This window comes from Crassostrea angulata, chromosome 3 (genome assembly GCF_025612915.1).
Source record: "Crassostrea angulata isolate pt1a10 chromosome 3, ASM2561291v2, whole genome shotgun sequence".
Taxonomy (NCBI): domain Eukaryota; kingdom Metazoa; phylum Mollusca; class Bivalvia; order Ostreida; family Ostreidae; genus Magallana; species Magallana angulata.
In genome coordinates, this window is record NC_069113.1 from 33,403,579 (window position 1) to 33,428,316 (window position 24,738).

At 33.7% G+C, this 24,738-nt stretch overlaps 3 protein-coding genes across 19 annotated transcripts in view; 2 read left to right on the forward strand and 1 right to left on the reverse strand.

Moving 5' to 3' along the window:
* Positions 1-2,451: 2,451 nt before the first annotated feature.
* Positions 2,452-13,417, forward strand: LOC128178148 (3-hydroxy-3-methylglutaryl-coenzyme A reductase-like). Its single transcript, XM_052845185.1, has 21 exons — positions 2,452-2,752; positions 4,334-4,525; positions 5,028-5,145; positions 5,479-5,566; positions 5,818-6,008; positions 6,453-6,559; positions 6,923-7,045; positions 7,202-7,338; positions 7,716-7,903; positions 8,117-8,316; positions 8,556-8,671; positions 8,877-8,958; positions 9,186-9,344; positions 9,578-9,663; positions 9,816-9,881; positions 9,966-10,071; positions 10,311-10,417; positions 10,634-10,838; positions 10,968-11,126; positions 11,373-11,527; positions 13,199-13,417. The coding sequence occupies exons 2-21, from the start codon at positions 4,364-4,366 to the stop codon at positions 13,332-13,334; spliced, it is 2,691 nt and encodes an 896-aa protein (XP_052701145.1). The 5' UTR covers positions 2,452-2,752; positions 4,334-4,363; the 3' UTR covers positions 13,335-13,417.
* Positions 13,418-14,533: 1,116 nt separating this feature from the next.
* LOC128176603 (cilia- and flagella-associated protein 161-like) lies at positions 14,534-18,143 on the reverse strand. Its single transcript, XM_052843046.1, has 7 exons — positions 18,009-18,143; positions 17,685-17,774; positions 17,309-17,550; positions 16,837-16,921; positions 16,025-16,183; positions 15,576-15,649; positions 14,534-15,182 (listed from the first exon to the last, which is right to left on the reverse strand). Exons 1-7 carry the CDS (start codon positions 18,078-18,080, stop codon positions 15,047-15,049), a joined length of 858 nt encoding a protein of 285 aa, XP_052699006.1. The 5' UTR covers positions 18,081-18,143; the 3' UTR covers positions 14,534-15,046.
* Positions 18,144-19,485: 1,342 nt separating this feature from the next.
* Positions 19,486-24,738, forward strand: part of LOC128178789 (unconventional myosin-IXa-like) — a 66,252-nt gene continuing 60,999 nt past the window's right edge. For 6 of the 17 annotated variants that reach the window (XM_052846124.1, XM_052846128.1, XM_052846131.1 and 3 more), the window contains exon 1: positions 22,695-23,012. The gene's annotated coding sequence lies outside the window, so the exon portion shown is untranslated. Of the gene's footprint in view, positions 19,570-22,160; positions 22,631-22,694; positions 23,013-24,738 lie in introns of those variants that run through there. The other 11 variants (XM_052846120.1, XM_052846116.1, XM_052846121.1 and 8 more) reach the window with 6 other exon arrangements.

The window sequence follows — 24,738 nt, forward strand, 5'->3', positions numbered from 1 at the left end:
TAAAAAACATTTTTATCGCGTAATTACGAGAAAAGATCTCGTTATTACGAGTTAATTATCTCGTAATTACGAAAAAGATCTCGTTATTACGAGTTAATTATCTCAAAATTACGAGAACAGATCTCGTAATTACGAGTTAATTAATATCTTGTAATTACGAGAAAAGATCTCGTTATTACGAGTTAATTATCTCATTACGAGTTAAGTATCTCGTTATTACGAGAAAAGATATCGAAATAACGAGATAATTTACTCGTTATTACGAGATAAACTTCTGGTTATTACGAGAAAAGATCTCGTTATTACGAGTTAATTATCTCGTTATTACGAGAAAAGATTTATATAAAATGGTGCATTTCTGAAAAGACCCCCTAGTCGACTGGACCACCCTTTCAGTCTATCTTTTTCTTTCTAGAAACGTTGATTTAATTTTGATTAGTTTTTAAATAACAACGATCATTATTCATTAATTACTACATTAAATAATCGGATTTGACATTTTATGTTATATGAATAAGTGGAACGAGTTTTCAACTTATATATTATAATCCCACTCCGAAGTAAATACCAGGTAGTCCTATAGTCGTAAAAATACAACTCTATTAGTTACAGATGACTTTAATAACTATATAGTTTCAATCATGGATATATAGGATTACCCGAATTGTGTTTTATATGTTCATACACAATCTACTTGTATATTGAAAAGAATTGATTTTGTATATTAACATTTTGGAGTCTGGCAACAAATTATAAGTATCGTTCTTATTAATTAACAGTTCATTGAATTTATTAATTAATCTGCTTTGCTACTTCTTCTGAAATTTCTTTAAAACTGCTTGGTTTGATTTTGTATCAAATTATGCTAAGGATGTGTATAATAATAAACATTGCATTAGTTCACACACTTTACATAAAGGGAATAGAACAATGTAATGCGCCGTTTTAAACAGATCTTTTCTCGTGATAACGAGATAATTAACTCGTAATAACGAGATCTTTTCTCGTAATGACAAGATATTTAACTCGTTGTTACGAGATCTTTTTTCTCGTATTAACGAGATAATTAACTCGTAATAAAGAGATCTTTTATCGCAATAAGGAGATAATTAACTCGTAATAACGAGATCGTTTCTCGTAATTACGAGATAAAAATATATTTTTCATGTGCCCCTATTCGTCTTTCGTACACACTCACTTGTTTTACATGCATACATACACAAAGTATGAATTCTTCTATTTATTTACTTATGTAAATTGATTGCAATTCACAGCTCTATAAAAATTGACTGGACTGAAATCTACACAATTCAGTTATAACCAGTATATTAATCGGTTAAAACCTTCAGCAACCTCAGCAAAATCACGCACTGTGGAAATAATCATGATTTTGTCTGACTCAAATCCCATTCAAGACGATTGTGACGGGGGTCCCCCCTGTCACCCGCACTGATTGATAACTAATTATTTATATTTACAAGTTTATTTACATATTTACAGCGAACACGAATTACACAATATATATATGAAACACAGGTAATATAAAAAATGCGTCCTCACTCTTTAACATCCAAACTTATTCTCCTCTGTCTCCCACGCGTACCCTTGGTAAGGCCCTATCAATTATATCTCACTCCTCAGACTCACCCATAACTCAATCAACTGCTCACTTTCATCTCTCAGAACTTTATTATGCACAATAAACAAATGACAACTACAGATATTAACTCAGAAGTTATAGACTCATATTCGCTTTCTCTCACTTGCCTAACGAGCTGAAATGATACTCTTGGGAAGCAGGGCTACAACGCCTGCGTCGCCCACCTGCAACCTTATCAAACCTTTCATACCACATTTTTCACCCGACATTTATTAAAGATAATTAACCCAAGGGGATGACCCTGTAACACGATTTGGCTATTTCTTCATCAGAGGTTTTCTCTCCATTACACTGGTTGAAAGCAGTGTAACGGATAGAAAACCTGTGTGTTCTGACGATGCTGGATCGAAGCGGAACTGACACTAGGAAAGAACCCGGGGGTGTCCCAGTGCTCTTAAAAGAGGTTGAAGATCATGTAAGGGGGAATGTCATGGTCAGACCAGTTTCAAACTGGCACCAGATAGCTCAGTTGGTAGAGCAAAGGGGGCCTGTGATTAAATCTGAATGGTCCATAGATGTACTCTCTCCCATCACATGTACACATGCATTGCATTCGTCAAGCAAATTAGCACAAATATATGGACAAAGGAAATAACTGATACTCTAGTACACATGTACTGAACCTAAACATTAAATGAGCAGTTCCTTTTGAACAAGTTTATGAGTTTTAAAAGGCAAGCAATGTATCCCACAGGCCTCTCGAAACCAAACGTCAAGTGCTATTTTAAGGTTTCTATTTTTAGCTCATTAGTGGACGATTTCAACAGTTGTTGACTAATTGTCATCGTCGTTCATAAAAGGAATGTAATCACTTGTAAGTTTTGTTTCCTAATAAATTACTTAATTTAAAAGGGACCGCAAAACAATCCCGCAAAAGTATATATAATGGACTAAATTAGATCGGGTTCAACATTCTAAAAATATAAATCCATTTCTTACGAAATTGGAAATCGTGGAAGTGTCATGTTGGAAGGAGAAATTGCGGCGACTTTGAGGATGATGTAAAGGTGATTAAAGAACAGTTATGTCATAAATCTAACAGAAGAAGAGAAACTCGAAGTTTGGAGAGATATATCTGGATAAGGAATCGAGGTGAGTTATTTTATAGTCTTTGACCTCGGACAGCGTGTTTTGACACTATTGTCATCATGTCATTCAACCCCCTATTAATCCCAAAATAGTATTGTTTTTAAATCTTTGGGACCCTTGGATGTGTATTGATAAAGAAGTTCATACATGTATTTGGTTATTGATATAATCTGTTTAAGTGTTTTAATGATTTTTCTATTACACAAACTTTCAATTATATTGGTTATATTTACATCTACCGAGTATGATTCTTTCTATTTCTTACGTAACTTATAGTTAATTTATAGCTCTATAAAAAGCAGCCAGACTGAAATTTACATCCCCAGTTTATCAATTGGTTGAAACCTACAGCGACTGAAACTGACAGGACTGAAATCTACACGCCCCTTTTATCAATTGGCCGAAACCTACAGCGACCTAAGAAAAATCACAGCCTGCACGAAATAATTATGATTATGTTAGAATCAAATTCCCACAGGAGACGATTTGGCTGTTTCTTTTAGCAAACATGCTGATGTAACATTGCCAGTAATTTAGTGAATTTTACGTACATTTAAGAATCAGTTTATTAATTTGTTAAAAGGAAGATATAAACAATAAAATACTTCCTTTGGTGATTTATGCAGGATATGAAGGTGGCAACATGGCAGAAAAAATACATAACCGACTTGGATATGCAATGTTGCCACCTTCTTATTTTCAGAATAATGTTCCATACTCTGCTCAATATTCTTAACTAAATAAATTTTACGGTTCAAGCAAAATTCATTCACTGGGTTGAGAAAATCTCAAATTTTTCATTTGAAAGGCCATCTCCAGGCCTTGAAATTCATTAACGTTCACTAAGTTGAGAAAATCTCAAATTTCTCCTTTCAAAGGCCATCTCCAGGCCTTGAAAATCCCTGTTAAATGAAATTAATAAATTTTTTACTCTTGTCAATATCATTATTATTAATTTAACTATAGCTGATGTACATTTATTTTTTTATGAGATGAACAGAGTTCTTCTGAAACATTTGAAACCTTAGTTTTCTAATCACTGAACTGTTCTCATCATCATCAACATCATCAACAAACCTTGTCAGTTGTGAGAATGCATGATGAGAGTCGTTGTCTTTCAAAATCTGAACATATAACATGGCTAGGTAAATATTCGATTGATAAAAAGCAGAATTTCAAGAAATATAATTTTTTGGGAGTTTTTCAAGAATGGTGATCAAATGTCTTGAGCAAGCCAACTTTTGCCAATATCTGAGAAAAATAGAGAAACCCAGACTCAATATATTGATAACCCGAGTTTCATTTACCTGTGGTTTAAAGCGAAAAGTAATATTTAAGGTAAAGAAGATAAAATATTTTGAAGCTTTAAAACAATTTTTTAATTACAAGAGCATACAGATTGGTAAATAAGAATAGAACTTCAGCTGATAAATTATAAGTTGATAGCCCAATGTGTTGGTAACCCATGGCTCAAGTGCCTATGGTTCTAAATTATATATATAGATACAAGTGGTAATGAATGTATGCATGAAGTGCAGAAAGGTTCAGTATTATTTTCATAGCTCTGTATGATTTATAATTCAGACTAGAAGAAATCGAAGAAGAAAAAAAACCATGTTGGGAAACTTGTTCTACAAACATGCACATTTTTGCGCTAGTCGGCCGTGGGAGGTCATCCTATCCACACTGACCCTCTCAGCCTGTCTGGCCTCGGTGGGGATTTTCACGACCCCTGACAAAGTGTGTGGCTGGAACTACGAGTGTGAGCAGCATCAGGTAGCCATTTTTTTTTCAATAGTAAGAGAAGAATACAGCCATTTTTTGAAAAATTCTTGAAATGGAACGATAATTTTTCTTCTCTAAATATGTTATAAAATCAAAATTTTTTTGACAGATTAGCACACAACTGCCCTCCCCCACCCAAAAAAAAAAAGAGTAAACCCCAAAACATGTAATAATTCAATTTTTTATAAAAATATCAATGGTACTTTTTTGTCATTTGGTCAGAAAGAGAGCAAACATACACTTATTGATAGCTGACCAAGTATAGTATAGGTTTATTTATTGAACCTCCAACATATTCCTCTTAAAATTTTAAGGAAAATTCAGTGTTTAAATTATAGATCATGTTACCATGGTTACTCAGATTTGCATTTTGTGAGTAAGGTATGCCAGTGTCCTTTGAATATCATGACTTGATAAGCAATGAAGTCAGATTATACTGCTAGTTGGTGGATTTTCAATGTAATGTACTCTCTAATATACTTCTGTATGGCAGCAAAAGGAGAATGGCCACAACGACCACATCTTTCTGCCAATCATCAAGCTCTCTGCTGTCCTGTATACTTACCTCCAGTTCCGAAATCTTCGACGTTTTGGGACCAAATATCTTTTAGGTAAGTGATTAATGATACTGCAGAGTTTAGATCCACGTCTATTAATATTAAGAAATTAAAAGTCTATAGTATTTGAATGCCTAACTTGTATTAAAGCTTGATGGTATACAAAATTTGTATTCTGTGGTCATTTCAAAATTATTTGATATGTGAGGAATTGTGTAAAAGTACAATAGCTAAAATTTTAAAGTTCTTTTACACTGTAAGGTACGGTAATACTGTTCATGAGAAAATCTGAGTTTCATTAATAATGGCCTAATATGAACATTTAATTGATCTGTTGGTTGTATTCTACAGGAATACATGTACATGTATTTTAATTATGTGTTACAGGGATTTCTGGGATATTCACGGTGTCTTCCAGCCTTGTGTTCAGCATTGCCATCATCAAAATGTTTGGAAATGATCTCTCAGGATTAACGTAAGAATCATGATACATGTAGTACAATTGCCCTGAACAAATGTAAAAAATATGTAGTCTTCTATTTCATAGCTGTAAGGAGATTGCATGTTGTTACGATGAATTCTAGAATAAAAATTTTGAAGTATTTCACTACTTTATTTAACACCATGAAATTGAAATAAGGTGCAAGTTTTCTTCTTAATGGACATAGACTCTGATGTGCTCATTTAAGACGATGCACAATTTTGATTTTTTTCTTTAATTTTCAGTGAGGCGCTTCCATTTTTCCTGCTGCTAATTGACCTATCCAAAGCCTGTGCCATGGCCCGGTTTGCTCTGAATTCCAAGACTCAGGAGGAAGTCCAGAGAAACATTGCCCATGGAATGTCCATACACGGCCCAGTCATGACGCTGGATGCCATCTGTGAAGTTCTAGTCATAGGAGTGGGCACATTGTCAGGTAAAATCTGTCTGTCCTCTCCCTATCTCTCTTTCTCCCTGTCTCTCTCCTGTTCATTTAAAATATTTTTCATTTTCAAAATATAGATAACAATTGCATCTTTAACCTCATTTGATTCTGGAAAAAAGTGGGTATTAAAACTAATTTTACCCAGAATTCCTTTTCTAAAAACATCAACAATATCCTTACCAGTATTTAGAAAAAACTTAACTTGCCTGCCCAGTATCAAAATTCTGTGGTATTAATGCCCCTTTTTATGACAGTCCATATCAGTCCAGTAAAATACTGAATGTAACTACTTTCAATAACTGTTTTAGAGAAACTCTTGCAACTTTTGTTATCTCTAGGGCCTTGGTCACCATAAGATACTTGTAATATTCATACATGTATATTGATTGGGCTGTATTGAAACTGTGACACTGAATGTTGACATCTTTTTTCCAGATGTGACTCATTTAGAGATGATGTGTTTCTATGGCTGTCTGGCTGTCCTGGCCAACTACTTAGCCTTCATTATGTTGTATCCTGCTTGCCTAGCTTTGTTTCTTGAGGTAATCCCTTCAAGTTGGTTATTACCAGTACTCATATGTAAGATGATTGCAAAAAGGAAATTGCATCATTTTATCATTTAGATCAATTTTTGTGTGATAAGACAATAATCCATTTTATCCCTCGCAGCTGAATTTTCAAAATTTTATTTGGTGTCAGATTTAAAACAGTAATTTAAAAAAAAAAACTAATTAATTTCTGTAAGTAGTCTTTTAATATTTATTTTGTTTTCTGACAGTAAAGGATATAAACATATACGTGTACAACCAGAAAAAATATGCTACTTTGATACATAGAAAAGAAAATTTCAATGGCAAGGTAACTTTGATTAAATGGCAATGTCTATATTTTTCTTGCAACAATAGGTAGCACGTAAAAGGGGAAGAGGGCAGGGGTTGAAGCATCTACAACAGTTGGCTCAGATCCTGCATGAAGAAGAGAAAGATGTCAGGCCAAACCCAGTCACCCAGAATGTCAAAATCATAATGGTCTGTAAAATCAGATTTTATATCAATTTGAGTTCTTTATGTTCTATGAAATGCATTTCTTTAAAATTCATTTGCTAATTGGGACTGTTAATGTTTAATTAGATATATTTTCAACACCACCTGAAGTATTTTAAGTTTTTTGTATCTTTGTTGTAGTCGGCTGGTCTTTTAATGGTGCACTTTCACAGCCGATTTCTTACCAACAAAAAAACCATGGATATGATGGGACACGACGTGGCTAGCACTCAGTATAGAGAGCCTGATGTCTCTCTTTGGTATTTCTACATTCAGAGGTATTCATTAATCAAACCAATATCTAATTTCTACTTCCATACATGTATTGGTTACTGTAAATTCCTAATTAAACATGAATTGATATCCGCTTAAAATCGTGAGAGAGACACATTTTGCAGATTTTTAAATCTCGCTTTTATTTTTCTGACAGATGTAAACGAAATGAAACTACATGTATGATAAAATTTTATGTTTGCGACTTTTTATTCTCGCGATTTGATGCAAAACAGTTGAATCGAAGAATTAAGTACTCGCTAAAAATAAGTAATCTTCTGTATAGTGTCAATTTTATTGTCATGATATGCTATTTGATATTTAAGCATTGCTATCATATAATTACTTTGAACACTTGTTAACTAATTTCTGTTGTTCACAGGTTATTCACCGTCAAGGCTGATTCCACTTTCACCTTGGCACTTGCTATATTCCTGATTGTCAAGTATGCTTTCTTTGATGACAATTCTATGGAGCACGAACTTCTGATGTCTTCCACAACCAGAGAGAACAAAGAGCCTACAGCAACAGCTCCTGCTGTACATATCAACAAAGAACAACCACAGAATGGTACATATGATTAATGAGAATTATAGATAATTAAATTAATTATTAAATATTAATCACATTGTTTGGTTGGGATTGGAGGACAAAGGTTTCTATCATGATGTAAAAGATAAATGCATCTTTTAAAAAATGTCTCTATTATTTTAATATTAGAATTTTTTGGTCCATGTGAATAAAAATACATCAAGTAAAATTAATGTTTCTTATACGTTTTAGATACAAAGAAAGAGGAGAAGAAATGTGAAGTCAATTTTGTTCTTGGAGAAGACTCCGATGATTCGGAGGCGGAGACGTCTTTGGTGCACGTGGAGACACAGACGGACCTGAATGCTCCCTCCTACTCACCACTGCAGAGGATTCCTTCACTGAGGCCTCCCAGGAGTACTGAGGAGTGTCTGAAAATTTTAAACTCGGAGGTAAGCTTTCATTTCCCTTTTACATATAAATGTTTTATGTTTTAAATAGATGATTTGCTTGAAAATTATTTTCTATCAGAAATTTCGTAGATTTAAGAAGTACTGTACCGTAATATTTTGAAAAACACATTTTTTATAAGAATCTACATGAAAAATACTGGTATAAGAAGCAAGACAGTAAATTCTTTAAATTTGTACATGTAATCATTTTAAAAATGATTTTTTCTTAATAAATATAGGAAGGTCCCAAGTCTCTGACTGATGAAGAAATATCCAATCTAGTCAAAAGTAAACACATTCCCTCCTATAAGATAGAGTCAATGATTGGAGATGAGTGCAGAGGTGTCAGAATCAGGTAATTTTTCATCTAGTGTATTACATGTAGATAACAGACATTTGCATACATGTACATGTACATGTAAGACAAAACATGTTTTTCTTTTATTTTATGTGAAAAACATCTGTTTTATTATGGATTTTTTGGGGGCATTTAATAGAATATTATAACATATGTTAACCTGATTTGCATGCTGTTTCTTATGTGTGTTTTGTTTTCATAGGAGAAACATGTTGACAGAGGAGTTGCCCACCATAGATGCTCTGGATAGTCTGCCCTTTGAGAATTATAAAGGATATGACTTGGTAAGTTCATGTAAACATTAATGTTATGTGCATCTATTTAGCAAGCAAACTCTTGAAAGAAGTGAAAGAATGAAACTTTTGATTTATTTCCAAAGTTCATCTACTAGAATGAAAGAATGATTTACATAGGAATGCCAAAACAGTTTGCATCAGGAGGAAAAATGTGTCAAGAAAATTTTTTTATGTTTGATATGAAACAAGCTTCAAATGATTTTCTGTACCCGTAGGTTAATGGAGCTTGCTGTGAGAACGTCCTGGGTTACATGCCGGTCCCTGTGGGTAAGGCTGGTCCCCTCCTACTGGACGGACAGAAGTATTACATTCCCATGGCAACCACAGAGGGCTGCCTGGTAGCTAGCACCAACAGAGGATGTCGAGCCTTGGAGGTGAGAGTTATTTTTATATTCAAATTACCACATAATAGTTACTATAGGTCTACTATCTACTGTCTACTATCTTACCATCTTACAATACATTGTGTACAAGCAAAACATGGGATTTACTTCAAAACTATGGAAATATCTACTGGTACTTAAAAATAAGCATGTAATGGATGATTTGCATGAATACTTTCTTTTCTCATATGTAACATACCTGAAACTTTGTCTTGTGGTTACAGATGAGTAATGGGGTTCGTAGTGCAGTGATAGGGGATGGAATGACAAGGGCACCAGTTGTCCGCATGCCAAGTGCCATAGATGCCAGGTTTGTTGTTCATTGTCATTTCCTTATTAAAAATTTACGTCCCAATTCCTTTTAAGTCATTATATAAAATCAAGCAGACAATATATATATATATATATCTCATTTCTGTTAACAGTTATAATGTGGACTGAATTAATTTTCTTCTCTTTTAGCGAATTAAAAATGTGGATGGAGGACAATTTTACTTCATTAAAGGAATTATTTGATGAAACCAGTCGGTAAGAATTAAATTGAATAACTGTCAAGGAATGAGGATGTAATCTTATTTCCATGCTTTGAATATTGAACCCTTGTAATTTTAGGTTCGCCAGATTGAACAAGCTGCAGATTGCACAAGCAGGTAGACTGTTGTACGTTCGGTTCATTGCTAGTACTGGAGATGCGATGGGAATGAACATGCTGTCTAAGGTAAGGGCAGATAATTAAAGGAATCGCAGAAATTAACTTATAATACTCTGAAGCCGAAATTAGCGAAAATTTGATTGTTGTCCAATGATTGCTACATATAACTTTAAATGATAGTTTTTGTATTAATGTTTGTTATTATAAAAGCCTGCTCAAATAATGTTGCAGTTTGATGAAAATGTACGCATATATATTGTTACAAAGATACAATAGTTTACTGATGCATAATTTTTTTTTGGCAGGGCTCTGAAAAAGTCATCCATCACGTGAATGATCTATTTCCGGATATGGAGCTTTTAAGTCTTAGTGGCAACTTCTGCACTGACAAAAAGCCAGCTGCTGTCAATTGGTAGGTTAACATGTAATGCATTTATTGAATTTATTTATACCGATGATTTCCTGAAACTAAAATCATGTTTTTAAAATTACGGTAGTGATTGATATAATTCAGGAAATATAAAAAAAAGTATAATTTGGTAATATTTCTGTTTTTTCGTAGTACATGTAGCTCTATAAATCTATGAATAGTCAGAGAATTATTACTGAAGTAACGTTGTTTTTGCAGGATTGAGGGTAGAGGCAAGTCTGTTGTGTGTGAGGCCGTCATTCCCAGTAAGGTGGTGAAGAACGTTCTCAAAACTTCTGTGTCCGCCCTCGTCGATCTTAATGTGAACAAGAATCTGATTGGCTCAGCGATGGCAGGCAGTATTGGAGGGTTCAATGCTCATGCTGCCAATGTTGTGTCAGCAATATTTATAGCAACTGGACAGGTAAGTTTTTAGTAAAATCATTGAAGAAAAAGCTCAAGGTTCTTGAGCTGGAGAAAAAAAATGTTGAATGATACTTGACATTATAAATAGAAATCCTTGGATAACAAAAGCTTTGTTGACATGTTACAGGATCCCGCCCAGTGTGTGGCCAGCAGTAACTGCATTACTTTGATGGAAGCCACCGGCCCCACCCATGAGGACCTTTACATCAGCTGTACCATGCCCTGTATAGAGGTGGGGACAGTGGGGGGAGGCACCATCCTCCCAGCCCAACAAGCTTGTCTCAAGGTACCAGATATACTTATATCTTATGTTTACATATACTGTTAGTTATTTTTTCATGTAGTGACCAGGTATAGGATGATACCAACTTATTAAATTTTATACCTAGTGGCGGCATGTATAAATTGTAAATTCCTTTTATAGACATTTCTACATGTAATGAAAAACTTTCTGTTGAATTTGAAATATAAAATCTCTTTGAGAATGTACACCTACGTGGAATTATCGATGATGATGAGATTTGTCTTTCAGATGCTTGGAATTCAAGGACCGAATCCCGAGAATCCTGGACACAATGCTAAACAGCTGGCCCGGGTCGTGTGTGGGACAGTGTTAGCCGGGGAGCTGTCCCTGATGGGGGCTCTGGCTGCTGGTCATCTAGTCAGAAGTCACCTCAAATACAACAGGTGGGGACTAATATTTTAGGATTGATTGGGGTACTTCTTTTGACACTGGTTAACTAAACAAAAAATTCTTAATGAAAGTGTATGGTTGGACCTTTGTTAAACAAATCCAAATCTACAGTGGATCTCCCATCGAAGCTTTCTGATGCTAACCTTTTGTAGATGGATAACGCTCATTATTTTGGTCTCATTGTTATACCCCCGCTCCGAAGGAGAGGGGGTATACTGTTTTACCCTTGTGTGTCTGTCTGTCCGTCTGTCTGTCCGTCCGTAACCAAAATTTCTGTCGCATTTATCTCAGCAACTATTTATCGCAGATGCTTGAAATTTTAACACAGTGTTTGTTAAGGCATGCCATATCGTGGGATATATTTTTGTACCAATCGGACGTCAACTTCCTGTTAAATGACGACTTTGCTTATTTTTTAACCAAAATTTTCAAACAAATTTTCGTCAAAGATTTCTCAGCAACTATATATTGCAGATGCTTGAAATTTTTACACAATATTTGTTAAGGCATGCCATATCGTGGGATATATTTTTGTACCAATCAGACGTCAACTTCCTGTTAAATGACGACTTTGCTTATTTTTTAGCCAAAATTTTCAAACAAATTTTCGTCAAAGATTTCTCAGCAACTGTTTATTGCAGATGCTTGAAATTTTTACACAGTGTTTTTTAAGGCATGCCATATCGTGGGATGTATTTTTGTACCAATCAAACGTCAACTTCCTGTTAAATGACGACTTTGTTTATTTTTTGCCAAAATTTTCAAACAAATTTTCGTCAAAGAATTCTCAGCAACTATTTATTGCAGATGCTTGAAATTTTAACACACTATTTGTTTAGGCATGCCATATTGTGGGATATATTTTTGTACCAATCGGACGTCAACTTCCTGTTAAATGACGACTTTGCTTATTTTTTAACCAAATTTTCAAACAAATTTTCGTCAAAGATTTCTCAGCAACTATTTATCGCAGATGCTTGAAATTTTAACACAATATTTGTATAGGCATGCCATATCGTGGGATATATTTCTGTACCAATCGGGTGTCAACTTCCTGTTAAATGACGACTTTGTTTATTTTTAGCCAACATTTTCAAACAAATTTTCGTCAAAGATTTCTCAGCAGCTATTTATCGCAGATGCTTGAAATTTTAACACACTATTTGTTTTGGCATGCCATATTGTGGGATATATTTTTGTATCAATCGGACGTCAACTTCCTGTTAAATAATGACTTTGTTTATTTTTTGCCAAAATTTTCAAACAAATTTTCGTCAAAGATTTCTCAGCAGCTATTTATCGGAGATGCTTTTTTTTACACAGTGTTTGTTTAGGCATGCTATATTGTGGGATATATTTCTGTACCAATCGGATGCCAGCTTTCTGTTAAATGTCGACTTTGCTTATTTTGCATATTCACATCAGAGCGGGGGTATCACTAGTGAGCATTGGCTCACAGATATCTTGTTTTGATTTTGTTTGTAAGGGAAGGAGTTAGGAAGAGATATTGCATGTTATTATGAGTCAGGCCAATAAAACTGATTTCAAAAATAATAAATTGTATCTTTATTGCTAGAATATTTAATGTTTTTTATCTGAAGGAGTTTTTATTGATTGAACAAAGTGCATGTTTACGTTTTTCATATCTCTGACATATATTACAGGTCCAATATATACCTGGCTTCCAACAGATCCAGTATGGAGTGCCCTTCGTCCCAGTCACCACTACCCACACACTCCCAGAGTTCCACCCTCAACCCACAGTCATCCATCCACAACGTCAAAGTCAAGGACAGTTGATCATTGCTCCCAGCTAGGATTTTACAATGAATGAGAAAAGTTGTGTGCCAAAGACCTGCCATTTGAAAAAAAAACCCACAAAACTTTTGAGAGTGAACTTGCTTGTTCCCAAAACTCTTGCTTGTTATAGTACCATAAGTTGTTTCATTCTGGACAGATATTACTGGGCATTGTTGATGGAGGGGGTTATTTGGTGTGTTTTCTACAAAACAGCTGTATTTCAGCTCTGTGCACTAACCCATCAAAACGTATGATTTGGTGTTTGAGAATCAGGGTGTTAAAGCATGACAAGCTCATGTGTTATGCATCTTTGAAAGACTAGCTGTTACAGCATTAGTTAAAGTCAATCGATAGCCAGTCGTTGTAAAGGTGCTGATTATTTATTGGGTATTCCTGCCAACTTCTGTGTCCCATTACAGGGCAATGAAGAAAGCTTTATTCGGTGGTATGTCACTGCCTACCAGTTATCATTTAAATATATATATGAAGAGTGTAACTTTGTTATTGGTTTATTTATGTTCTGTGATACCAATGCTATATTGATATATGGATGGTGTGTACTAATCGATGTTCACATTGAATAAAGTATGCAACTGAATGAAATATCTTGTGTTGTAATTCTCACATCTCCATGAATGAAAGTTAGTAATTTCCAAAACCAAAGTGTGCATGGTGACCCAAAATAAGGTCCATATTGAGGGAAGGTTGTGTTAACTGTTTTATTTCATTTCAGTTTACCTATAACTCAAACTAATGCAAATGTATCTTTTCTTTTAAAAAGGCCTCAATAGTTTTGTTGATATTAGCATTGAATCTGTTATCGACAATGTATATACATGTACATGCAGGTATAGGGAATTTTGGCAAGCCCTCGCTTTGTTGAACTCGTCTCAGATGTCGGGAGAAAGTCACTTTTCTCTGGATGACCTAAAAGCTGACATAAACTCATAAAAGTAATGGGTCACTTCAAATTTTTGATTTGTCCTCAACATCTCATGGGTTTATACAATTGAAAAAGTTTTCATTTGCTACTTTCCTATGAACTGAAGGCATTCAGTGGAGATCAAGGGAAATAATGCATATTCATGAGTTTATGTTATCATTGTAAAGTTTTTATCCATGAGAAGGTTTCACTTTAATGTAGGTTGTGATGATAAATCTTGCCAATATTTTTGGCAAATAAATAACATGAACATGTGTTTTAAAATATTCATAAAATTTTAATATTGATTTTAACAAGTACATTATATTTACAAAAATAAGACTTTTTTCATACTACTATACATAAAAGAATAAAAGCAGTATGCACATAGAAAACCAAAGGAATCAGCTTCCTAATACATATAGTTTGCACGTAATTAATTAAGATTGAATACTGTAAGCACTTTTTGATTTGGTTTCCTGATAGACACATTGTTTGCTACGTGTAAATAATGCTGTGAGAGTGCCTTTTTTGAAATCCTTGAGGTTAATTGGTCTCCAAATCAAATAATAAGTAACTTTTCATATCAAAATAATAATAAAAAGAACTGAAAAGTTGTCAAAATAAAAATCACATCAAAAGCTTTGAAATTCCGTGCAGTTGATAAAATTAATTCTTCAAATGGAAGTTATCAGTACTGTTCCTCTTCAACACTTGTTGTATAGTTTCTGTATTCATAAATTTTTTTTCTGAGTTAAATACAGTAAATTTTTAGTTGTTAGAGAATCTCCTAATTTGCAACAGGGTACACATCGTCGCCTGGTACTCCCATCATAATCATGAAGTGGTTGACATCTTGTTCGGCTCTGTGGGAATCTAAGTATGTGTGGCAGGATACCTCGTATTCCTGAGTCCCGAAGGGAGTTCTGAAAGAGAAATAAAAAATGTTGACTGTGTTCTATGGTAAACGAGCTTTTACCGGGGTATTCGTGACAGCTTTGCTTTGCGATTTACTAGATAGAGATGAACTGGTTCGCGTGGACCAATTTTCGCGATCATACAGCCTTAACCAGACCCATGTTATTATAACAATCACATATACAAGGACAGGTTCATGGCAAGAAATATTAATGAGAACAAGGCTCACGCGAGTAAAAGTTGGATTACATTAATAAATTATATCAATAAATATATGGTAATATTGTGTTCCCAACAAAAGATAAAAATTATTACCCGGTAAATCTCCTATACACTTTCATGCAGGAAATTGTCACCAATCAATTTAAATTAACTGATTTACTCTTACATTAATTACGTACCTGATAACAAAATTTTCTTCCACAGCCAAATCGTTGTTAGTGTATTTGTGGTTTATGAGAGCAATTGCATTGGCCTGAAATATGGTACATTAAATATGAATAAAATCTAGAGCATTGAATAGAATAAATTTTTCTCTAATTAGTCCCTACTATAACTTACTCGTTACTCAAAGCTTTTCAAATTCAAATAATTTCATTATATCCTTTGAAGAGTACAAAAACATTAGTATATAATCAAGAGGTACATTTTATGAGCAAGCCCAGGCTATAAGGAGCCCTTAATTCAGGCAGTTTAATAAAGGTCTGTTGAAATTGAAACATAATAGTTTGACAAGAGAGGTAGACAATACACAGTAATATGAATTGACTAATGAATTTATTTCATATCATGCATAGACTCATTATCTTTTAAGTACCATGTACTACAAAAATAATCATTATCTACTTACTGGGACAGGGATGCCTTCATATTCCATCCTCATCTGTGGATTGTAGTGTAGAATCCTCCATTCTGTCATGAAAGAGGGCTCGCTGACAAATGTCACCTCCTGTTTCCTGGATTTGGCAGCGCATTTCTCTAGAGTGGCACGGCAGCTGGATAAATACAGCTGCAAAACAAAGTCAAATCAAATACATGCATCATTATACCGTATATCCGGTAATTTTCACAATGATCTAATTTTCGCCAACCCTTTCAACTCGCAAAATATTGATTACACAGAAAATATATCCTGTGAAATTTTCTCGATGAAGATTTTAAAACCGCAAAAAATGACTGACGCAAATTTAAAATGCTACATATTTTCCCCCTTTTCACAAATTTTTGACATGCAAAAAAACCCTGGATATACGGTAATATAAAAATTTTGACTGCATGGTTCTTGAAATTTTGAATTTGAGATTTGACAGGTAATTATAATATTGCCTATTTTGTGTAGTTATAATATTTTTTACCATTGTTTAATTAATCTCAGGGAGTAAAAGAGCTCCTCCTAATTTAACTACTGTGGAATCATTCAAATTTGTGGGGTTCAATTTTCGTGGATTGCTTAAAGTTTACAGGTTCGTGGGGACGTAATTTCGTGTATTATCTTATACCTACCAAAGGAAATGTGACTTTATAACCCATATTTAATAATTCGTGGAGGATGTTAATTCGTGGATTAGAGGTACCCACGAATTCCTCGAAAATTGAGCCAACACGAAACCTATTAATTCCACGGTTATTTGTTCCTTGAAAAAAAGTAAATGATATAATTACATTTCCTCCTTCGTTATCCAGTGTACACAAATAAAACAAATCTCCATATCTGAGTGGTTCCCCTTTCTGCTTGCTCCCATCAATACTGAAAAATGGAAAATAATGGAAAATGCAGTACTGATTTCATATTTACTCAGATTCGAATGAACACATTTTTTTTTTACTTTAAAAAATTGATGCTCAGTAAATTTTCATGATTAGCTTTTATATGTAAAAAAAACTTTAATTAATTTTGGTAGCCAACTTGTATATATTCCTTTAATTTGGATTAACTATGGCATGAAAATCAGATCAGATCGTAAGTCGTGGAAAATTCTCTTCATCATATTTTTTATTTTTTTTTTCTTTCATGAAAATTTTGAACTGGTATTATAAATTACATATGTTCTGCATGCTTTGATGTCAAATATTAATATTTAATAAGGTATGTTCTACTGGGTATGTTACAGGATCATAGTAATATCATCTGTACCTTGTAATTACAAATGAACTTCTAAGATTGGAGCAGAGGTCCTTGGAAGCAGTTACATTACACGGTCCCTCCAACTTCTGGGCTTCCAGAATCTTGTTAATTGCTGGTGTTACGCAGAGTTGGCAGGCATCTCGGGGCTCTTTGTTAGCAAAATATTTGGTACGGTCTCGTTTTGCTGGACACCGTAAACTCACAATATCTCCAAAGTGGACGCATCCATCTCTTGATATACTGAGGTCAAGCTATGAAAGCAAAATAAAAAAATTAAAAATAATGGAGGGTTTTGGTTAAAATTCCTATTGATTTTGATTTAAAACCAAATTAAAGCACTTGGTGTCTTTCCTTTCAAAACAAACTAAAATTTCAATCAACTCACCTTTTTAAAGATAGTTTGTTCCAGTTTTGTTCTTTTCTGGTACATGAGTTGTCCATGTTCTCTTTTTTCTAGGAAATCTTTTAATGTGTCCTGAAGTAAATTTAAAAAAAAATAAATACATGGAATCGACGAACCAGTTTGTTTGCCATATCATCAAAAATCAATTATTTACTTTCAAAAGCAACAGAGCCCATATCAAGTAAACCTGGCGGTGTGCAGCACACTGACTTATCATTGCACACCTTTATTAAAGATAATTTTTAATTGCCGTATTTTTTTGTAAAAATGGGGAGGAAAAACCGAGCACATTAAATAAACTTTTACCTCCTCTAACTGGATATCTTCATTCCAGTTTCCTACCCGCACAGACGGATTGTAAGTCCTTACGTTTGTCATCTTTGTGCTACACAGAAAGCTAAGTACTACGGTGCACACGGATGTTTTCCTTGGCAACACCTTGGGGCCGCAGTGAATAAAAAAATCATAGAAAAATTTAAATTTGATTATAAGTCGATAGTTTTTATGATGGATAGCTTTGCAGTGATAAGTTTCAAAGAAAGTGAGGAATTTTATATTTCACAGGCAGAATTTATTATTTTTGATTAATTAATCTACTATTTAAAACCACACGAACGGAAAAGTTTTTCCCGAACAGTGAAGAGACGCCTATATAATATATAGTTTTATTTTTATATATTATGTATGAAACTTACAATAAGTAATGAACTATTAGTATATACACAGTTCATGTTTTTTCTGAAACAAGCTTTTTTAAATGGTCATTGCTTTATTGTCCAATAAATTATGTCTATTTATTCCTTTTCATTTTTTTTTCATTCAGATTCCAGTAATTATTTTCCTGGTTTAAATACAATGTAAAGTATTTGAAAACATGCAAGTTCTAGCAAGTAACAAGGTTACCCAAAATAAAAAATTTCCAATTTTCTCTTATTCAGCCTCTCAGTCTTATATCTCTATTGGACAAGAAGCGCATGCATATGCATACCTGTTAGGACCGCCGTTTTCCGTGACAATGCAAATATTCATTTTTCCCTGGTAAATATAATAAATCAAATGGATTCAATATATAATTCATATATAATTTGGTTTTTTTTTTTAATAAACACAACATTTGATGAGAATTCAACAGTTTATCTCAACAATCAGTAACAATCGCGAATACTTTTCATATCTAAAAGGAGAATGTACATATGGAGCCATAACTGTTTTTTTTCGGGGTGGGTTGGATTCATTGGGGTCCGAGAGATAATTTTTTTGCAGAGATGGGGGTGGAGGGGATTCGAACCGGCATATTTTCGGCAATTTTACTTGTATCGTGAATCTAATAAGTTTGAAATTACCAGTGCATGGGGATCCAGACCCCCCCCTTTCCCTCTCCTCCAGAAGATCATCGCAAGCAATACACAATCTTAACAATCATTCATGAACTGACATTAATTAACCAACCGCTAATTTTTGGGGGTAACTGTTAGCATAATAATATTTTTAGGCTTGAGTTTCAATTGTATTAAGTTAAAATTGTATAAAGCTACAGGCATGCAACTAGGCTACCTTGACTACAAAATCATTTATATATAATGTGATAATATATTGCGTCCCAGAACCAATATTTTATTTTTATTTTTATAAAGATGGCAATTTTGTTCGTTTCACAAAACTTTTTTTAAGGATGAAAAGTATTCTTCGTGTATAGAAAAAGATTTTTTTTAATGATTATCTATCTGTAACCGACATTTTTCGTCTTTTGTAAATCATTTCCAGATAGGTTCTGTTTTTTATAGATCAAAATGTCGTCCAATCATGCGTCTCAGTTTATTCACGTCATATGAGTAATCAGAGCAGGGAAGATAATATTTTCAGGAAGGTAAGTAAATATCAACATAATTTCTTTGTTTTATTAAAAAAATAAAGATAGAAAAGGCTCATTGAGACTTTAGATGTAAGTACTACGTGATTCCGTACGAATCGTCAGCTCGTTTGATTGCAGACTGTTTGCACCAAAGTGGGGGATACGATAGAGCATACTAAAATGTCAATTGTATATATCCGAGTTTGACTGTTATAATAAGGGTGTATACGGTTGATACTTTTTCGCTAACAAGAAGATGTAAGATTTCATAAAAATTCAGTATCTTTGCAATCTGAATTCATCTACAGTTCAGAACATCACTTAAATATTGCAGAAGTCAGCAGATGCATCTGCTTTTACAAGTTCCAACCCACTTTAATACCTAAATAATGTAAGAGTTAGATGGTATGTTTCATGGATATATTTCAGAATTATCTTTGGCAATGTGAGAAAATGCATCTTATGGTTTATCCTTTTACTTGTTGAATTAAGTCTAATTATTTAAATGTTCGCTAATTGTATCATGCATTTAGATGTCACAGCATGCATATTAACTGGCATTTAGGTCCAAAATTAGAAAAAAAGTCTTGCACATCATTTAAACTGACAAAGCTATTTTTAGAAAATATACAAATTTTTAGTGTCATAGAAAAGTTCTCTTCATGTTTAAATGCATTTTGTTAACCATATATATTTTGTCTTTAAATCTGCAATACAGTTTCATCACGATTTGTTCCTTATTGAAGAGTTTCAATCATTTAACAATTGAATAGCAAGGGAAAATGATTGATTATTTTCTCAAAGTATATAAAATTACAAAGACAAAGAAGCTTTTTGGAAAGTAAGGGCTTGTCCCAGACATAAGTAAATAGTCTTCCCTTGTCTTCTGAGAAATATAAAAATTAAGAGCCACTTTCCAGATTAATGATTTACTTTTGAAAAGTTTGTGCAAGTCATGCAGCATTTAAGACAAATGCTTTTTGTCCATTTACAGCTGGATGAACATGATGATAAGCTGTTTGACACTTTAGGTCATCTCATTTGTCAGTGACAAATTGTAAATGAAAAAAATATATTAACTCATTCAGAAAATGTTTCCAATCCAATTCCCAGGAATCTTAAAAGATAATTATCTAAGATAATAACTTAAACACCATCAGCAGAGATTTTTATTGAATATCATTGGAAAACTAATTTTTTGGCCTGAACATCAAGCCTTGCATGCAGAATTAAACCTATGTTTGTTCTTCACAGGATAATAATGAATTATTGACATACTTATGATAATCTGTATAGCCTTCATAGAACTCAGCAGCAGTGCCAGATTTTGGTGGATTTTACTATTACAAATGATCAATAATTACAGGATATATATTTAATTAGTACAATTGACACCATCTTCTTTTATATTATGCATAAAATAGAAATCTTTTTTCAATATCTTCTCAAATACATTTTCTTTTCTTTCATGACACATACAAGAACGAAAACAAAAATTCACATATTAATTCATAAAGGTTTTAGATACACATAAGTGATGTAAGTGGTCCATATACTATTGTATATAACATGTAATGCCTAAACGGTACATGAAGACTGACATGAGGTAGAAATTTTCACTCTTAAATTAGCAAACTATTACTATTGTCTGAGACTCTCTATCCAATACCCATCTACATGCAAATGAAAGTCTGCAATAGCTGTAGAAGTCCTGTTTAATTTGCTTAATATGGACCAGAGAGTTAGAAGTGTCCATCTGATAGATTCTGCGGGTGATTGATGAACTAAAAGGGGGTCTTATTACTCCCTCCTAGGAATTCAAGAGTTGCTAGATCGATACCACCATCACCAAATATGTGTCAGCTGAAACTTGTCAGATGCAGCATTTATATATATATATAGACATGGTCCTTAATGAACAGGAAGTAACTATCTTTTAAGTTTGTCCTTACGAAAATAACACATCTGTTAGTTATATAATGTTCCTACATTCAATTGTATAATGCAATGAATACTTATGCAATTTATTGTATGTATAAATGTAGGACAAGATTGAAAGAAAAGTTAGCTTTATATTATTTTTCATGAATTTCCTCTTGTTAATGCGCATTTAAGTTTTGGGTCGCTGACAAAGTATTAAAATGTTTACAGTTTATACTTTTTCATCAAATGATTTTTGTAATACCTTGATATCAATGGCAACTTTAATTATCTTTTATATCTAGATAAGTAAGAAATAAGTAATATTAGCAGAACATTTCAACAAAAAAGATGTGAACAATGCAGCCAGATATGTTGTGTATTAGGAAGATCTTTTAGTTTTTAAGATAGGATAAGGAAATATTTTTCAAGGCTTGAGTCAATAGCTTGTTCATATCTGCTCTGACAACAAGGAAATGAGATAGAGTCTTCCCCAACCGCTATCTCCATCTAGATCGAAGGAGTAGCAATCTTTAGTAAATTCACTTTCGATTAAATCTTGACAGCTGCTGTAAACAATAGCTCCTCTAATCCCACCACAGAAAGAGAGAATCAGTATATAAACCACTAGCTGCTACAGTTGATCTCTGTTCAGCCAGGCCACTGCAAAAAAAAAAAAATATTAAAAAATAGGGAGAGTTCTGTTAGTAAATAAGAAATGTCTGTCTTTGAAGGAGCACATTATGTTGAAGTACTCCCAATCGGCTTCAAAGAACCGAAAAACAGATAAAGTGTACTGGAATAAATTGTGTCTACTTGAACCTGACAACTACATGAGATTTTCTGTGTAGCCCTCCGTGTCTGACCGATGCCAGATTCCACCGTATTGATCTGCTTGTTGTTGTTGTGGTATCTGTCGTCTTCCCGACTTATGAATTATTCCAGCAATTGGTCCCGCTGTAAGTCTGTGTTTTCTTGTGTACTGGTACTTGCAGCTGGAAATTGCTCTTAAATGTTTTCTTATTGCTGTGGGGAAATCTTTGTGTAGAAGTGTCAATGAATGTTGTGAATCTTGTCAGGGACATATCAGAACTTGTGTGTTTGTGAAGGGATTACCTCCATGCATGGCGATGTAATTGCACCGTTATAGGCACAGGTATAAAATTGATTATATTTAAAAAAAAAAAAAATCTATGTGCATAATTGTGGATTGTTAAATGTTTAAATGAACTCTTTATGCAGAGCATTTAAAACGAGTTCCTATTTTTCATTGTTATATCCTGCTCATTTACCCGGCCACACATTGCAGAAGCCAGGTAATAGAGAGGGGGACCCATGTGTATATAAATGTGTATACAGTACCTGGTGGGTCACACAGCAAACAAATGGGTATATAGTCACTCATGTTAGGTACACAGTGACAATTCGCAGGGCTATTTGTAGCACTGTCTATTACCCCCAGGAATTTACAGACACGTGTTGATTGAGATAAAACATTGTGTAGTTCAGGAACAGGGATTTGTTCATGTATGTACCATGTAAGTTTTTTTTTTTTTAGGTAGGTGAACCATATGAAGTGAGAGAATGTACTTGGTAATTGATAGCAGGTTAAGGTTGCTTGGCCAAAACAATTGACTATTGTTCTCTGATTGTATGCATTGATAATATGCAATTGATAAAAGTACACATGTTAAAAAAGTTTTTGTGCAGAGACAGACAATATTTGAGCCCTTAGGAAACCATAATGCTGCAGGTTAATTTGCACAGAAGATAGCCATGTAAACTGCAGTGTGTATAATTTTGTATGAGAACAGGAAGTGGCCATCTCCGCTATTGTAAAATTTTGTCGAGTTATTTTGAACACTTCATATTTTGTGGTAAATTAGAGGAGACACAGGAACCTTGAAGCTTACTGCATAGAGTGGATCTGTCAGAATCCAGAATGCCTTGAAACTAACAGTGCTTATATTACTGCTATATAGCTAAGGGTTAGATTGTGAATGAGCATTTTATAGAGGGAGGGGTAGAGTTGGGAATAAAAAGTCTTATTTCATGGATATTCTTTTGCTTGATAGCTCACGGTATTCATATTTTTTTCTTTCTTAATGAAAAATATTGCAATGTGATATTTGTCTAAAAATGTGTTTGGTATTGAGAACATTTAAGGGGCAGTTGTGGATTTTTGATCTGCCTGATAATGGTTTTAATTACCATAATAGGAAACAGAACATGGAATCTGCTGTCTTTGTGGTTGAGGTCTGATTTCTTTACAGGAGAAAACAGAGATGTGTCGTGAGGGAATGCGATGATTAACTCTGTCAGCGTGAACTTACCTGACATGAAATGCAACCAAATATAGTGTGAAAATGGTTATACTGCTAGTCAAAATGATTACATCACTACCAAACAAACACCATAGCAGATCCACGGGGCATATCATTTTGATACATAAAGATTAGAGATGTCAGATATGTTTGGTAGATGATGAGAGAGATTATCATTATTATATAGCTGGGATTAACAGGGTGGACAAATGAGTTTACATGTAGTACTACAACAAAAATACAGTTGTGTACATCAAAATAGACCAATGTACAAACAAACAAATTTATTAATGTTTGTTTGCTAATTAGAGGAGTGGAAGATTTCAGTGTTTGTATATGGGTAGTTTACCTATATGTTATCCTCCCTGTAAACGATGCTGTTATCAGATTCCTCAGAACTCTTTGTTTACCTCTGTATATAATACATTGTACTTTGATGGACAGAATCAACAGAAATGGCAGGCATGTTTTTGTTCCATTTAAATTCCTGCTTAACTGCAATGATATATGATTATACTTGGAAGAAGGAGAAGAAAAAAAAAATCATTTTTTAAAAGCGTGGGTAATGCAGAAATGTAAATCATGGTAAGACTGCAGATGACTTAGCAGTCTCATTAATTATGTGATATGCAAATGAGTTGTAAAAGTAAGAACTGCTGGTTTATAAATATAATCTTCTTATAGATCTAAAGCTATAATCAGTGCTTTAAAAAATGTAGGAAAGCCCTTCCTTATGTTTTGTCAATGCATGCTTCACACATTTTAGCCCTTTGTAATATGTTATTGCAATTCGAGACATAAAATACATGTGGATAAAGTATTGAGGTGTGTTCACTTGTGCATGTTTTTATTGAATATAGAAATTATAGAAAATAGAAGGTCTCTCTGTCTAACTTTTAAAAAATATTAAGATTTTTCTAATCGTTATACGTATATCTAT